Source organism: Varanus komodoensis, unplaced genomic scaffold (assembly GCF_004798865.1).
Source record: "Varanus komodoensis strain SLA01 unplaced genomic scaffold, ASM479886v1 scaffold4, whole genome shotgun sequence".
Taxonomy (NCBI): domain Eukaryota; kingdom Metazoa; phylum Chordata; class Lepidosauria; order Squamata; family Varanidae; genus Varanus; species Varanus komodoensis.
Window position 1 is genome coordinate 15447367 of NW_025335941.1, and position 18361 is coordinate 15465727.

The following is an 18361-nucleotide window of genomic DNA, read 5'->3' on the forward strand; positions in this document are numbered from 1 at the left end:
CTAGGGAAAGTTCTGGCTTGATCTGATCTAGGACCTGCTTGTTTGTCTTTCTCTCCAGGATATTCACAAAACTATTCTCCAGCACCATGTTTGGAACACATTACTTGTCTTCCTGTCAGTAACTTACAAACAAATTATAAAGACTGAGGATGTCAAAGTAGCTCACATACAACCATATGACCACCATAGATGCTAAAGAAAGAGTCAGAGAAAGGACATTCAGTTGGAAGATCACTGCACAAGCAAAACCAGATAATCATGATGTTAGGATGCTAACTAGAGATTAGGATGCTGAAATGGATACAAACACTAATGTATTGTTTAGACTTACTTAGCTCCAACTTTTGGAAACAGCCTATACTCTACAAACCATCTAGACTAGTTCTAGGATTTAAGCAGATGTAGGGTACCTCAGGCCCTCCAGGCTTTCCTGGAGTCCTAATCCAGCTCTCTAAAGTTCCCCAGATGCCCACAACCATATGTTCTCCAACAACCATCCACTGTTGGGCGGTATCCCAAACTTCGTAGATTCTTCTTCTAATGCTTTGTTATTAGCAGTAACTGCTTTACACTAAAATATACTGACATCAGGGTTATTTATTTCTGGGGCCATCCCTTTTGCCTTTAATCTTGCCCACCACTGGAATTGGTCTTCAAGTTGAAAGAGATTCTCCACCCCTGATTTAAGTTGATCTCAACTAAAAGATCATGAATGGACTGAAAAGTTTATACTCTGTGCTTGCTGTTTTCACCAAAGTTAAAATGTCTTAATCCCTAGAGTCATTACCCCAAATCTGCTCATTTCTGCCTGGGATGCTGACATAATACTGGTAGAATGTATGTGGTCTGTTACATTGCATTTGAATCATTCCTGGTATATCCAATGATATTTAAACAGATTTTAGAAACTGATTGCAAAAGATTTTAAATATACTTAAATTAAACCTCTCCCATTTAAGTGGTTTATAGAATCAACTACCCTGCATTTGGTTGACATTTCCCTGTTATTTTCCACTTCTACCAAGCTGCTACTGCAACTCTGTCATTACCTATAGTCAAGCTAACAATAACAAGTCTTGAAGAATCCGTATGTAACACTTTTAAAAAATATGGTAATAAGCACAAAGCATCAATGTAGAAAGCCTTGCATCTATTCACCTGGGTCTGTACATGCAGTATGGACCTTTCTCCTGCCTTCTTCAACGTACAGCTCCCTCTTCCCTATAGCCCATCACAAATGTTCTAGAAAGTTTTTGTAATGGGGAAGGGACATTATGCTGTTGCTCAGCAAAATCAGGATAAAGTCTCTTGAGATGTTTAGGCTTTGATTCTCAAGGGGTCATTATTAGAACTAAAACAACACTCTAAATAGCCCAGGTATGTTGCTTTTAAAGCCAGATTTTATATGCATAGGGTTCAAAGAAAGTAAGGCTGTAATCCACTATGATCCTGCCTGAGAGTAAGTTCCATTGAACTCTATGGGGCTTATTCCTGGTTAGGCATGTATACAGGCATGAATGGGCATGCTCTGCTAGTCCTGATTAAGCCTCACTGGAATCCAGTTAGTTGTGACTCACTTAAATCCCATTCATTTAAATGGGACATGATTAGAAGTCCATGGAAACCATGACTGATGTTGGGCCATAAAGTGAATCTGTAACCAGCACAGAAAGCTCCTCCATAGACATTATACACTTTTTAAAAGTTGCTGGTAGCACAGGAACAAACTTTTCAAAATAAACTGTCCTGTTTTGCATTGCTGCCTCTGTGTCAAAGATCAAATACCCCCCACACCCATTGCTCTTTTCCCTATAAAACACACATGCACACAGAGAGAAGTCAGAAATAGCTTCATAGGCTAGTAGAAACAATGACCAGTTATAAAGCCAACATTTGTGAGCATAAATATAACTTAACCTTCTCTGTGCTCTGGCAATGATGTTTCACACATAATATCAAGCCCAAGCACCCATCCAGCCTGTGAACAGTTGCTAAGCAGTTAAAAAAAGTGATGAACAGTAATCATAATCATTCATTATGATCTATCACAGTTTATCATGTATTCTGCCAAGCATAGTTTGATTAGCTTTCAGAATGTTACATTCTGAGCTTGGATTGCTGACGGGCAAATACAAGCTTTCATTTTGCTGTGGTATACTAAACTTGTTATTAAAGCCATTTTTGGGGAGGGAGGTGTTTTTAAAATCACAATTATATAAGGATAAAGAACAGCTCGCAGAGAAGTCTGCTGGAAGCAGCAGCAACAAAGCTTTTAGAGCTGTGTCCACTGTGTGTTACATGGGGCTTCCCCATATTCCTAGTCAACTGTCATGCACGCAAGGGAAAGACACTGCCTTCCATTCCAGAAGGGTTCCCAGTGGTTTGCCAGTGCCTTTCATGGGCACAGAGGCTAAACAACTTTTTCAAGCTTTTCAGCTGATATACTGAATGATGAACTGCTCTTCTTTTACCTCTTTGATTGTAGGGGAAAGCATTTTGCTCTCCTTGCCATCTTTCCTAATTTAAATTAGTGTTATAGTTGGATAGCTCAGTTGGGAAGCTCAGATTTTACCTTTTTTATGAAAAGCTAGCAATCTCTCCCCCCCCCCCCCCCCATATAACCTGTGTGGTTTTGGGAGAGGAAAATATAGGAATTCCCCCTGACTTGTTATTTGCACTCTATCTTCAAATGTAGATCTGAGTTTTGCACTTTTAACCTATTCTTAGGGTTTCTCCAGAATGTTACATTTTACCACAGAGTTTCAGTGAAACAGCAAGAGATGCCTAACAATAGGTCAGCTGCATTTTAAGTTCTTGCATTGCTCTGCCAAAAAGTTTGAAACACATTAACATATTCACTGATATTCTGTAACTGTTTATCCAACATCTCCTCAGCCTAGGTCAATTAAAGGTGTTACCTTTTCAAATTAGGAGGTTCATTAATTCTATCACATGTGCTGTCAGCAATTCCAAAAATTTACCCTAACTCGTAGGATACATATGCATGATAATCAGAACACTGCCATTCATTCTAAATTAATTCAGAGTAACTACTACCAATTTATTTCCTATTTGAATCTCTAAGGTTGGTTACAGTCTTCATTTTTCCACATATGGCCAAGTACTGTTCACAGAATAGTAGAGTTTAATAGTATTGGGGGAAAATAATTCCTGAGTACATACCCTTGTGCGTTAGGAGATTTCTCTAGTTTTCTGCATGATAAATCTTACATGCTACATCTGCTATCCTTGGTAAACTATTCTGCACAGCCATAAACCTGCACCCACTTAAAGTAGTATGCTTCAGCCTGCCTGCCTTCCCTTCCACCGATGCCTTCTGCTTGTTTAGAGCCTTGTGTACATACCCAAATAAGCAGCTGTCGCAAGCCATGCATCTCGACAATTCTGCATAGGTTTTTTGTTGTGGGGTGATGTGGGTCATTCAGTGCAGCCCGTGCAAACATGTGTCCTGAGCGGAGCCTATGCTGCGTACTCAGTTGTCTGCAGTGGCTGATTTGAACACCAGCAGGGGGAAAAAACCCCTCGGCTGTCAAAACGATCCAGGGAGCAATAGCAGCATCAAGTTTTCTGCACTGTATCAGCTTAGCATGAAACTGGATTCAGCCTTAGTTCTCAGCATAAAACGTAATGCTGGAGTACATCTAGTACTTCAAATATGAGAGGAGACTTGTTCAGACTCAACTAGAAGCCACCCTTCTCCGATTCCAAAGGCATGAGCTTGGGAATTACGTGGTGATTGGGAAATTGTTCTGCCTTTACTAAGGGACACTTTGTTTTTCAGGTAAGGGCTATTGCAGTTTACCTAGGGAACAATTTGGGAGGGGCAGCACTTGATAACTTTCAGAACAGAAAGTTCAGAAGTATCTCCACTTCGTGTACATTATTCAGTGAAATCAGTTCTTTGGGGAAAATAATATTTTATTATCATCTGGGAAGAAACATCTATATATTCTAGCCCCATAACTTGTGTGTGTGTGAGAGAGAGAGAGAGAGCGAGAGAGCGAGCGAGCGAGAGAGAGAGAGAAACAGTTGGATAAACTGTGCAAACAGGCTGAGGGACATTCTGCTTTCTTTGGCAACCTAAGAATGATACTGATTGGATTGTTTTTGTTTTCCTGGCCAGGCTACAGGAGTAGAAGGATGGGCAGAAATTCAGCAAGGGACGCTTTCTCCCATCCCCAGCCCTTGGTGCGGAAGAGAGCAGTCACCGCTGCCCTCCGGAGGGACCCCCCCCCCCAGCGTGTTCTTCGTGTATCCCACTTCTTGGTGGCCAGAATGGACCTCGAGGCTGCGGAGATAAGACCTCTCCCTCTCCTGGGGCATCTGACCTGCGCGGGCTGGAAGGAGGCGAGGAGGAGGAGGAGGAGGGGGCGCCCCGTCGCCTTACCTGAGAAGTCCGCTAGCGCGGCGCTCTCTTTGGTCCACAGCAGGAGCAGGCAGAAGCGGAGTGCGAGCAGCCCTACCTGGCGCCGGCGTGGATGCTGCGCCCCAGCCTCCCGTTCGCTCATGGTGCGGAGGCAGCGGAGGGGGGTCCCTGCAGCGCAGCCCGGTCACATGACGGCTCCAGCCCCCAGCCGAGAGAGTCCCCAACCTTCCTGGGACTGGGGACGCAGGCTCTGCCGGCGAGGGAGGGAAAGGGGCGGGATCGGGCTGGAAAGGGCAACTGGAAAGGCTCGCAAAGCCTCCACGCACTTCCCCGAGGAGGAAGTTGCCCGGGCAGCAGTGGCTGCGCACTGACCCTCGGCCGGACTCGCGAAGGGATCGGGGAGTGGATGGCGCGGGGGTGGGACGGGCGGCGGCGGCGGCGGCGGGGCAGAGCGGCGGAGCGCCTCGCGCAGAGCTCCCGGCATCGGCCAGGCGCGGAGGGGCGCGCGGGACGGAGCCTGGCTGGCCGCCTACGGCGCGGCGGCGGCGTCCCGCTCAGCGGTCCCGCGGCGCTGGCGCACTGAGCAGGCGGCGCCCCCTCATGCCAGCCCGGGCTCCCTCGGCGCTGCCATTCCCGCCTCCAGCGCTCTCCTCCCAGCCCTCCTCCTCCTCCGACGCTCTGACGGCGACGGGCGCCTCTCGCACGAGGTGCTGCTCCGGAACGGGACGTGGCCGCTGGGCCGGTTTTCCGCGCACGCCCTGCAGGCAGCGCCCCTCCTCGCCCTTCTGCGCAGTAATTGGCACGAACGTGCGGATGTTCGCCCTTGCTGCCGCGAATGCCGGATGCGTAACTAACTGGCTTGTCTATTCCCGCAAGCAGCGACTGAAGAATTGAATGTTGCCCAGAACTCAGCTGAGAGTTGCATCCACAGAGCGGGCCAGGTGCGCTCTCGGGAACGGTGCTCTTTCGGCCCTCGCGGCGAAATAAGGACACTTGCATCATCCACGTGTGCAGTAGTGCTTGGAGTGGCCGACGGGACCGGGAAGACCTGGGGTGAAGCTCCCTTGGCCATGCAGCTCACCCGTTAACTCTGGGCCGGTCACTGATTCTCAGCCTAGCCTACTTCACCGAGCCGTGGGAATAAACTGGAGCGGATAACAGCCATGCACGCGTCGTTCAGATGCCCGCAGGAGAAGGTGCGGTCACAGAATAGCAGAGGTGGAACGGGCCAGGGGGCCACTGCATCCAACCCCCTCTGCCCACTGCAGGACTCCTAGTTAAACCACCCCTCTCAGATGGCTATCCGGTTACATCTTGAATGCTTCCAGGGTGGGAGAGCCCTCAAAGTCCCTTGGTCGTTGGTTCAATTGTCGTACTGCTCTAACAGTCACGAAGTTCCTCCTGATGTTCAGCCGGAACCTGGCTTTTTTGTAATCTGAGCCCATTATTCTGTGTCTTGCACTCCGGGATGATCAAGAAGAGATCTTAGACTTTGTGACAGTCATTCCAGTGCTATCATATATCCCCTCCTCTGTTTTCAGTTCTCAAGGTTAAGCTCGCCCAATTCTTTCAACTCTCCTCACAGAGTTTAGTTTCCAGACCCCAAATGTAAGTGCCACAAAGAAAAAGTAGCAGTGTACTCAGCTTTTCCAATATCTCCTAATGTATAAGGTGACAGTGGTCGTGTAGGACTCAGTAAAGCTCTCATGGGATGCTTTTGCTTACTTTTCCCAAAACATTTAAAAAATACCATAATTTCTCCTCTTATACAATACAATGAGTATCTTTATTCACAATGAAATCAAACTTCTCTCAGATTTTTTAAAAATATGATTAACTATTGATAGGCCTAACTTCAAAGATCACATTACAATATATTTTGTATCTCTCTTCCATCCTTTGTATAAACTGGATGTCAAGCTGACGTTGAACCAGAAATGGAGACTTGTGTTGCAAATGCACACACAAAATTTTATTATCACATCTTCCTTGGCACAGAAGGTGAGTTGGAGATAGATTCTGGGATCTAATAACTGTTCATAGACAGCAGGAACCGACTCTGTGACCCCTCCGCCCCGGCTTTCCTTATTTGCAACTCTCTTGGCTCTTTGCTGGTCTTCCCTGGTGTGGCGCACCATTCCTTGCTTCTTAGTTGTCAGTCTGATGCCACTGCTGACTTCATTAATGAAACTGGAAATGCATGCTGAGCACGCTGAAAAAAATGGCCCGCTCCCAGGAGGGTGCCCTGTCCTTGCATAATCAAAGCAGCAGCCAGCACATGCTGTCTGTCAAGCAGAGGTGGCTCACTTGGATAGACCTGAATTCCTTTGATCAGAAAGATCGATGCATGATAGCAAATTTCATTCATCACTATTTCACACAACCAAGCCACCTGCATGATATAGCATTTTAAAGTGAAAAATATAACAAACATCATCCACTGACCACTTCATTTTACAAAAGTGCTGCCGTGAAGAGGCTTCTGTGTAAGAACTAATCCATTGCAGCAATGTAGATTGTAAAATAATGAACATACAGCTATGTAAACAGTGTTAATTCCATGTAATGACCTGGTGACTTTTATGTATTTATTTATTGTGCAAAATAAAAAACAACCAAACCACACCATTAAAGGAGGGGAAAAAGAGAACAGAACTGAAACATTACAATTTTTGAATAACATGAAAAAATCCATAGCACTAATTACACATATATTTCTATATGTTAGTATATAATAGAACATACTACCACAATTGAAAATAATTATGCCCAGACTTCAACAAAGGCCCCCAACTATCCACATATTTATCCATTTGTAAATTATACTTGAAGGCAGCACAGCCAAAAATGAAAAGTGTCATTAAATCCTCCACCCATTAAGTTATTATAAATGGCCATTTATCCTTCCAGTGTTGTGATATATAGTCTTTTAGCTGTCAAAAGGGTGCAGAAAATCCATTTAAACTTGCATTAAATTCCAAGGGATGGGCAATTAATTCAAAAGAGCATGTGTATCCTTGAATATTAAAGAACTGTCCATCACAAGATTTATTCAAATTATTACCTCCTCCCAAAAGGAAGCTGCCATTAAGTATTGTCAAACATATGAAGAAGAGAAACATTAGCAGCATTTCACCTTCAACAATTGGCTGATTTAATTAAGTCTTTATCAAAGAAATGTGTCATTTAGTATACTCAAATCATCCTTTTTTACTGAAATAAAACATAGCCCAGGATCCATGCCTCCCCCCACCCCCATAAAATGCATAATAATGAAGTAGTCTATTGACTGGGCAAGATGGGATATTACATTTCATTATTCCATTCTTGGAATAGACCCTGTTCACCAATAATAGATATTTATATGCATAACTTGTAGGCTGATATAACTGTTCCGCTTCAAATCCATACTTTGCCTGGCAAAGATTGCCTGGCAACAGTGACACGTGCATTGGTAACTTCCTGATTAGACTTCTGTAACACGCTCTATGTGGGGCTGCCCTTGAAGATGGTCTGGATACTTCAATTGGTGCAAAACAGAGCTGCCAGGTTGCTGACGGGGGCTGGGCGTTGTTCTCATATAACCCCAGTCCTCCATCAGCTTCACTGGCTCCCCATTGAAGTCCGGGTCCAATTCAAGGTGCTGGTTATTACCTATAAAGCCCTCAATGGCTTGGGACCTGGTTATCTAAAGGAGCGCTTGCGTTCATATATGCCCTCCCGCCCCTTGAGATCGGCGGCAGAGGCCCTTCTCCGGGAGCCCTCTGTGAAGGATGTTAGGAGGGTGAGTACCCGGAGGAGGGCTTTCTCTGCGGTGGTGCCCCATCTATGGAATGCGCTCCCCAGAGAGGTCCGCCTGGCACCGTCATTATTTGTGTTTCGGCGCCAGGCCAAGACCTTTTTATTTAAACGATATTTTAATTGTTAATTGTTGACTATTTATTGGGTTTTTATATTGTGCTGAGATGTCTCCGGATTTTTAAGGTTAATTGTGTATATTGTTGTTTGTTTTGTATGCTGCCCCGAGGCTCTTTGCGAATGGGGTGGCATAGAAATGTTTTAAATAAATAAATAAATACTTCTTATAAGACAGGCAGCTCAGAAACTGCACCACTAAACTTGAATTCTAACAGACATTACAATTGCACATATTGTTGTGCAGCCTTAGCTGGCAATTTATATTTAGTACACAAAGCAGAAAATGATTGTCAGGACTGACAAACTGATCCAAAGTAAAAATCAGCTTGTCTGTCAAAGTCTGCCAAACAAACATTTTCCTACCAATTTCTAAGGCTGGATTTCCCCATAAAGTTAATGTTGCATGTAAAAATACAACAAACTACAATTGATGTGAAAATATAAACACAGGTCTGTAGTTGCCACATCTGGAAGAGGTATAGTATCTATTTTGGTATGACAAGTGCCCAACACAGTCCCCTTGGGAATTTTTCAGAACTAACGAACCAGGGAGAGGAATCTAGACCAAAATCTAGTACCCTTGAAAGGATGCAACTTTTGATCAAAGATGATAGATTTGTACTCCCTGACTACCTTATACCATTGGGTCTATTTGGTGATAGTTTACATGTCCATTCAATGATAGAAGCATGATATAAATAAATACAAGTGTGCATTTTCACTTGAGCTTCTTTCATGTGTACGACTAAAGGGGGCTCCACATGGTTCTAGATAAGCAGGATGGCTCCATCCTTGATGTTATTCAGATTCACAGGCCCCACCTCTGATGTCCACATATTGAGCATGGATGTCTTGCCGGGAGGGGAAAAATCCACACATATGGACCTCTAGACATGCAGGCTTCCCTGCAAACTGGAACCCTATGTGATTAGTCTACTTATGCTGGATTTTTCTCTGTAGGCATCCATTTTCAATGCATAGACATTGGGGCAGGGCTGGCAATGCCAGACAACGTTGGGGACAGAATCAGTGGCATAGTTCCACTTCCTCTTAATCACATGGAGTCCTTTCATGAGGTTCTGTTGTGAAGAAATCTTTTGAGTGACCATGTTTACTTTTCTTACAATCCAGTTCACATCTGCACTGAATGGATGTTTCAGTTTGTGCAGTGATGGTCTTTTAAAAATTGCTTGGGCTTAAGTACCTTTTTAAATGTTCATGCAGATTGCAATCCTGTACATGCTTACTTGGGAGTAAATGAACCTGGGACCTGTTGAACTCAGTATGATTTTTGAGTAAATATGTATAGGATTGCACTGGCAGTCAGTTTTACAGAATCACCTCTTTTAATGTGCAAGCATTCTCGTACTACTTTGGCAGGAGGCTGAAAAGTAACCATTGCTTTAATTCTTCCCAAGCACATGTACTGATAAAGACACATTTGAAAGGAAGGTGGTAAGCTCTTATTTTCACTGTGTAAGGAAAACCAGACTGGAGTCCTGACTACTGTCAAGAATCCAAAATTCAGCGTCTTGGTATGGTGTCTTGTTCAACTCGTTCCTCTTTTCTAAGAAATCAGACTGGCTAAGACACAATCCTATGCACATATGTTAAAATGTAAGTTTGTTCTTTATGTGCATGATCTGTTATTATCTTGATAGTCATGTATCTGAACTTTGAGGCAGAAAGTTATTAATTTTAGCTGTTTGTCCAGCTGTTTCATAGTCAGTTTCTGAAGTGATGTCAGTTGGAGACAGCATATGGCACAAAGCGTACTAGCTAACTAGTGATTTAGACTTTGCCTAGATTTTAGTACTTACTTGGGTATACTTATTCCTAGAGCTATAGCCTAACGATTAAACTAAATTTGTGTAAGCTGATTATTGAGATTTTATGGGACATTGATAGATGGGATAAGGTAAATATACTTAACGTGAATGTAGTACCTCAAAATGTTTTATGTGGTATTCCTTTAATTTTGCTTTGTAAGTATTTTCAAACTTTATGCGTTATTTTGTAAATTTGTATGGGTTCCATGCCACTGTGGATATGTTTGAAAAGGATGCACAACTAAAGAGTGAAAATTTAGCTTTCTTGAGCTCTCTTTATATTATTGGCCCTATCTATTGACTTGTTTCGGTCTTTTCTGTTCAGATTAACCCCCCCCCCCTTTAGTTTTGGAACTTTCATGCATGGATCCTCTACCCAAATGGACTTATTGGGTTCTCAATTATATTAAAACAGAAAGGGCACCTCCTACAGTTATAGCATTATGGGAGGTATGGTGCACAGTTCCATGTCAATTACATTTGATTCATTTTTTTATGCAGAATTAACTTTGTGGGAAAACCCAGATTTAAAGACTAGCAAAAATGCATGTTTGGTGGACTTGGACTGATAGGCTGATTTTTACTTTGGATCAGTTTGTAGGTCCCAGTGATAGCTTTCTTCCATTCTCTGCTTTGTATGCTAAATATGATCTGCCAGCTACAGCTGAATGGCGATATGCACAACTGAACCATCTGTACATGTCTAGGTTCAGCCCTGCTGCATAATAAGCCCCTTTGTTAAGTACTGATTGAGGACAACAGCTACAGCAACCCGCAATCCACATTTATAAATATGAGTTATTGGTGTATAAATATGATAAATAGTGTCTTAAATAAGAATGGAACAATGAATTGGAGTATCCTATTTGACCTAATTTTTATTACATCACTTTTAAATCCTGCCTTTTTCCTTCTTGTGAGGAGCCCAGTGTGGCTCACATAGTTCCATTTTTATCCTCACAGCAACAACAACAACCCTCTGAGATAAGTTAAGCTGAGAGTCCCTGACTGGTCATCCAGTGAGCTTCATGGCCAAGTGGGGAATCGAACATGGATCCCCTGGGTCCCCCAGTCCATCTGACATCTAACTCAGAACAGATAATAGATTCTAGATTACATTTAATTAATCAAAAACTGATGTTTTGGCTACAGCATCTTTATCTGTAGGATTTATCTAAATAGCCTAATTGTTGGAGCCGTAATACAGCAAACACTTCTCTTATTCAAATATTTTGGCCATGCCCAATGGCTACTCCTTTTTTATGTATTTATAAAGATGCACTTTTTCATGGAAAGTTCTTTAATATTTATACATATTCATGCTATTCTAAACTATCAACCTGCCTTCTGGAACTTAATGCAAGGTTAGTGTAAATGGATTTTCTGCTCCCTTTTGACAGCTACCCCCCCCCCCGCCGCCACCACCGCCGCCGCCTAATATAACAGCACTGGAAGGAGAAATGGCCAGCTTCAGTTACACAAGATGCAGAAGACCTGGTGAAAATTATGCCTGGATACCTGAGTTTCCTTGTTGCAAATGATGCATAACTGTTTCTGATAAACATATTTTGCTATACATAAAATATGAAGGGGTACCTCATATATATGCACCCACTGTAATAAATTCACTCAAATTTCATGTAAAAAAATCTGTAATGTCTTGTTTGTTTGTTTGTTTATTTAACTTTCTTTTGATATTTTGAAACTCACGTTAAAATTTGATTAGAAACAATGGCTGATTGGGAGGTGCTGGGAATTGTAATCTAGCGCCTTTGGAGGCCACCAGGTTTAGGGAAGTTGCTTTTTGTATTTGGAATTTTGTGCTAGGGATGATTAGTATGAAGGATATTTAAACTGTGTTTATAGCCAGAAGTCCATACACTATTGCCATAGTGTAATTGTATAAAAGATGAGGCAAGAAGAGCCTAGTTATAGTCATTTTTACATGGAGAAGAATTTATTAGTTTCTTGGGTATTTCAATTTGTACTAACATTAATGTTATTTTTAAGGTGCACATCTAAACTTGCATAGGATTATACCCTTAATCTCTGTGATGTATGTTTTGTGTTCTTTTATATTTCTTTTGTTGTGTTTATTATTAGTGAATTTCACATTGTTTTTGTTTCTTGTTATGTTACGATTTGGCCTGCAGACTCTATTATAAACAGATAAGGCTATTAATCCTGCTAAAGATAAAGAATAAAAAAGGAGATAACATGTTCGTATTATATCTAGATTTTATCTCAATTATTCTCCATCCTCCAGTTTAAAACTCAAGTCATGCTATGCTCTATGTAAGTCCAAATTCAGTTATACCAGTTTTTTTTTTTAAGAAGGCCATTGTTAGGAAAATAAGAGGGATGTGAGAGTGTTAGTCTACACTAGTTTATTAAAAACAAATTCACATCTGGATATGCGATCATAGTAACAGCATTGTAAAATTTGTGGTGGTCTCTGTTTCATTTCTTTTCTAAGAGTGCTAGGGCGCCTCCAGTATTTTTAAATCACTCAGCTTTTTTCTTGGTCTGATAAATTTCTCTTTGTCTGAATCCAATTAGAAGAGAAGGAAAAAGTCTTTCTCACCAGTTAGAACATTTTAAAGTGCTTTATTTCCTGCATTTTGACACCAAGGGGAATCTACAAAAACTTTTCTGCTTCTGTTTCTATGGAAATGACTGTTAGACCAGTTGAAACAAAGCAAATCACTTAAAATAATCACTATATGGTCCTTATTTAAAAGGAGACATCCAATGTTTGCAGACTCTGTCTCTGTTTCTATGGAAATGGGAAGGAATACAGCAATCTAATTGCATACTTTTGTACACAATCTAATTGTGACTTTTTCTTATCTATTCCGGTTCTGTTAATAAAAGCTGTACAAATTCTATTTTTCATTTACATGTCCCAAGCTGAAATGTTTTCTTTCTGCATGCATGAAGCAGACCCTGCCTGTTTGAATGAGCAAAAAATTTAGAGCTTTGAATTCATAAAAGGGGGAAAATTGATATACTCCTATTTGTAATAGTGATGGGAAACAAAGTTCCTAGCAATAAGTTTAATTAAATCAACTCTGGTAAACATCAGGATTTTTAAAAAAATTAAGTAGGATTCAGAATACAAAATTAACACCTTGCAATTTTTGAATAGCAGGCTAATTTAAAAAAAAAAAGTTCTCCAGAGACTTTTCCCACTTAATTGAAGTATCAATATGATGCATGTTCATACAGTCTTTCCTCCAGCCTGTGTCCTACAGCTCCCATCTGCTCCTACATAGCTATTGGCGAGGTGGTGGAAGGTATAATCAAAACATCCGGTCAACATCCAACTGTATTTTTTGCTAGACCATGATTTGGAAAGGAAGGAGGATAGCTCAGGATAGCTCTTTCATGGTCTCTCTAGTCTTTTTCCCTCCTTGCCTACAGAAATGCCCTCTTTTTCCTCTCTCCAAGGTTGGGTTTTTGACCCTGGAGAGCATCTGATGTACCTAGTTCCATCTATGCCAGCTGTGAGGAGCAGAGGAAGAGGGCCCAATTTCTGATCCCTGTCCCAAAGTCAAAGTGCTATCTTTGGCTTTGAAATAGTGGGGACGGGACTCCAATATTTTATAATCTCTCTGACACTGTCTAAGGGCCATAGGATTGCTCTCAACTTGTCATGAATTTGACATTGGTGCTTTCAGGCAGATGACTCCTGAACTACCAATTAAAAGGCATCATACAGCTATTCTCTTTTCCCCGTTCTTAGAGGATTTTTCGTAGTAAGAAAAGAGTGTGTATCTTTTGATAGAAATGTGTTCTACGGTTGCCACCTTGCCCGCATGCCTTGGTTGTCCAGCATTAATAAATGTGCAACGTAGGGGCGTGATTTTGTGTATTTGGAAGAAATACGTGTTAACACTCGTTAGTATGTTCCTATGAAGAGGGTGCATTTACGGTTCCTTCCATTTACAGTTCCCATGAAGAGTAAAGGGCTCCGATCAGTCACCGAGTCAAACTTTTGGCTCCTATCAGCTTCAATGAGACGACTCACAAACAAGGGACTACAGCCAGTGTTGTTCCTACATAGTGCAGGCCCATGAATGAATTGGACTTAAGGTATAAGAACGTTGGGTGCAAACCAAGTTCCGTTGCAGGCTTAAGAAGAAGCGCTACAAACCCATGGGAACCGAATATGGGAAAAACTTCCAACGGGCAGCCGAGAATTAATTCTCGTTCCTGCGATACCAGGAAGCACAGGCATGAAGCAGCGTGTGTGCGGGGCGTGTTGCTGAGGTCGGCATATGGCGGGCATTAAAGGAAGGAAGATATTTTCTGGGGCTCCGACTCTGTAACTTTTTACTCCTCTGAACCGCGTGTTACTCCGTTTTTCCTAGGAACGTCGGTCGCTTTGCAGTTTCCGAAGGGGAGAGCAGGCGCGCCGGACCGCTTCCGGCTGTAGTAAGACAGGCTGCAGCGGCGCGGCCGGCTCGGCTTTGATTCCTTCGCCGTGCACGGTGATCACTGATCATGGGTGCCAAGCGCAAAAACCCGGCTTTAGCTAAGCAGCAGCAGCCTTCTCCTGCTCCTAAGCGGGCTCGCACCACCGAGGCAGCGGAGTTCACTGGTGCCCAGTTTAAGTCCATGCTGCGCGACCCCAGCACCGCCATGAAGGGTGAGATGAGCTACAGCGCTCCTGCTTTTTCCACGTGCTTCCTAGATCTGATCGATTCTGAGCACTCCTCCCTTTTATTCCACCCTGTGGTCCCTTCGTCGAGTCCTGGCCAACCAGCCTTGTTTGACTGGGCCAGCCAGGCAGATAGGAGTTGTAGTCCAAAACACCGGGAGGGCACTAGGCTGGGGAAGATGCCCCAAACTGGCTGTCATTGCTCTCCATCCCTGCAGGTTATAACCTGACTTTTTCCCTTCAAGGAACCCAAGGCAATTTAGGTAATTCCCCCTTTTCATGTTTATCCTCAGGGAAAAAAAAAACCTGTGAAGTGGATTAGGCTGAGAGTTAGTGACTGGCCCAAAATCAGCTGGGGAGCTTCATAGCTGAGTGGGGATTAGAACCTGGACCTTCTGAATCCCAAAAGTATAGCCAATACACTACAGTGCAGTTGTATTGCTGATTTGTGTAACTGAATACTGCTCTGTCCCCTTACTATTTAAATTGCTCAGTATACAAGGCAAATGACATACAGCATGAAGAACTTTTAACTGCTCCTTCATGCTCAAGCTGAATGCAAGCTGAAAAGATTCTCTCCAGCCTACCTGTCAGAGTGCTCCAGAATTGGACTCAAAGAGTGCTCATCATTGGCACTTTTTCCAAGTGGGGAGCTGCAGGGTTCAGCCCTGGGCACAGTGCCCTTCAACATTTTTATTAACATCTGAATGAAGAAGTACAGGGAACAATTATCAGATTTGTGGATGACACAAAACTGGGTGGGATAGATAATACCCTGGATGTCAGAAAGAAGATTTAAGGTGATCTTGATAGGTTGGAACACTGGGCAAAAAGCAACAGAATGAAATTTTGTTCTGCAAGTTCTGCACCTAGGAAAAAGAAACCAAGTGCATAATTACAAGATGGGGAATACTTAGTTCAACAATATTGCAAGTGAGAAAGATCTTGGAATTGTTATACATCACAAACTGTGATGTGACATGGCTGCAAAAAGGGCACATGCTATTTTAGGCTGCATTGATAGAATTATCACTTCCAAATCCTATGAATATACTTCTCTTTATTCAGCACTGGCCACATCTGAAGTACTATGTCCAGTTCTGGGTACCACAGTTTAAGAAAGATGCAGGCAAACTGGAAAGGGTTCAGAGGAGGGCAACATGGATGATCCAGGGACTGGAAACAAAGTCCTATGAGGAGAGATTGAAAGAACTGGGCATGTTTATTCTTGAGAACAGAAGATGGAAGGAGATATGATAGCCCTCTGCAAGTACTTGAAAGGCTGTCACAAAGAGGAAAGAACAGGATCTCTTCTCAATTATCTGAGAGGGATGGTTTAACTTGAAGTCCTGCACTGAGCAGGGTGTTGGACCTCATGACTTTCTAACCCAGTGATGGCAAACCTTTTAGAGACCGAGTGCCCAAACTGCAACCCATAACCCACTTTTTTATTGCAAAGTGCTAGCACTGCAATAAAACCTGAATACTGAGGTTTTAGTTTAGAAAAAACAACTCACAACCAGTCCAAGCAATTATACATATATATCCTTGGCAGCACACTGACCGGCCATGTGAAAGCTCGGGCGAGCTGCAGCTAATGAGTTGCGGCTTGTGGCATCACCACCTGGCACCACTACTCCTTTCCAAGCATGCGCATGGCCTCTATCTGCGCTGTTACCTGATGCTTGGATGTTGGGGCGATCCTGGGGCGACTGGCTTACGTGCCGACAGAGAGGGCTCTGTGTGCCTGCTGCAGCATGCATGCCATAGGTTTGCCACTACTGTTCTAGCCCCTTCCAACTGTACTATTCTACAATTCTAGGTAATACAGACTGCTGGAACAGTGACATGTTACTGTAGGACATGGTTATGCATTGTTCATATATTATAGCGGGCTGTATCAAATCTGCTTTCCACTCTGTGTTACAATTCTGGTATTTTTTTGTCAATCTTTGCTTGTGTTCCAGTCACATCTCAGGCTTTTATTGGTTAGTTATTAAGGGCAGCAAAGGGGAGGGGAGTCTGTAGGACAGATGTTGAATCAGGATCCAAGATCAAATGTCAGATCATTCATAGATAAACCAGGTGGTGTTTAACTTGGGAGTCAGAGATGTAAACCAGTGTATGAATAAAACCTGTTAAGGAGCTAATTTGCCAAATATAATTTGTTAATGTGAAAAGGCTAATAATTTGATGAAGAAACAAGCCTTTGTTTTTGTTTCAGGTCTGGAAACATTTATATCCACAGCTAAGTCATTACCATCAGCAGAACAGTATGATGTTGTAGAGGGATACATAAAAATTTCTATGGAATGTGCAGAAATTTTAAAACTTCTGGATGGTGAAAGACGTCCTGAAAATGAGGTTAGTTTTCAGTTGTTGAATTCTACTGTTGAGTGTTCACTAGGCCATTTATTTGGTTAGCAAGCATTTATTTGTAACATAAACACAACAAAATAGAACAAAATATTCATCTGGAATTGTGGCATTGTTAAAATAATATTTTAAGATTTAAGGCATAATTCTTTTGCATGATTAAAATGTTACAATTCCCAGCATTCTCCAGCTGGGAGACTTTTCTTTTCTAAACGTGCATAGCATTGCACCCTTGGTGCTTCCACGTATGAAGTCCTTGATCGTTCTTATTTGTCCTTACAATAAGCCAGTGCAATAGGTTCTATTTTCGTCTTGCAGGATTTGTGGCTTGTGCAGTTGTTACCCTAACCCTTGTCTCACATTTCCTTGCAATTATGCATAGGTTGCAGGAATTCTGTTTTATTTTCTCAGCTTTGGATGTGCTGTGTTCTGTATCTGGGGAAATCCACTTCTTTCCCTTACATTAAGTTCCTTGTTATTGTGACTGCCATTAGGGTTATTGCCGCTCAAATACCACAGGCACCCATTGGTTATTGGTGTTAAACAGCATAGACTCTTCTGTGCTATTTTTGTTTATTTTTATTGCATTTAAGGCTGTAATCCTCTGCTAGCTTACTTCAGAGTAATCCATTTTAATCAACTAAAATTTCTTCTGACTAGGCATGTCTAATAGGCCTAAGCTCCCATGCAGTGATTTCCTAAAAAAAAAGTTCAAGGTGCAAGAAATGTACAGCCTATTCCTTGATAACTGAGTTACCATTTCATGCTTTTTTACTACTTACATTTATTACGTTTTTATTTCTTTACTGGTTTTGCATTTTCCTATTCCGCTGGTTCGTTCACCCAGTTATGCATTAAGTAAAAATGCAAATAGAATGGCATGTTGCTTCCCTTCCTGGGAAAGGGCCATTATGCTACTGGCATGGGTTCTAGGCTAGCATGGGAATATGCTGCTTGGTTAGTTTCTGAGAACAGCTCCCCATGGGCAAAAAGGCTGCTGTAGAGGAACAGGCAATAATAAAGTCTTAGAGTTATACAAAATGTTTTTAAAGCTATAATTTCCTATTTAAGTACATCATCACAAAGTTTAATTGCCAGTCAAGAGATAGAGATCTCCTTCATATCTAGACCAGGCCTGGGGAACTGTCCCCCCCACTCCCCATGGGCCATTAACTCAGAAAAAAATCA

General features: G+C 42.4%; 2 protein-coding genes across 6 annotated transcripts in view; one reads left to right on the top strand and one right to left on the bottom strand.

The window, feature by feature from the left end:
• EVA1C (eva-1 homolog C) overlaps nucleotides 1-4664 on the bottom strand; it is a 52820-nt gene extending 48156 nt beyond the window's left edge. For 3 of the 5 annotated variants that reach the window (XM_044441577.1, XM_044441576.1, XM_044441573.1), the window contains exon 1: nucleotides 4409-4664. In XM_044441577.1, the coding sequence (XP_044297512.1) occupies nucleotides 4409-4529 (121 nt within the window). In that variant the 5' untranslated portion in view covers nucleotides 4530-4664. Of the gene's footprint in view, nucleotides 1-3365 lie in introns of all 5 variants that reach the window. The other 2 variants (XM_044441575.1, XM_044441578.1) reach the window with 2 other exon arrangements.
• A 9914-nt stretch (nucleotides 4665-14578) lies between these two features.
• The window catches only part of URB1 (URB1 ribosome biogenesis homolog), a 60834-nt gene continuing 57051 nt past the window's right edge, over nucleotides 14579-18361 (top strand). The window contains exons 1-2 of the mRNA XM_044442085.1: nucleotides 14579-14785; nucleotides 17022-17161. Coding sequence (XP_044298020.1) covers nucleotides 14641-14785; nucleotides 17022-17161 — 285 coding nt within the window. The 5' untranslated portion in view covers nucleotides 14579-14640. The remainder of the gene's footprint in view (nucleotides 14786-17021; nucleotides 17162-18361) is intronic.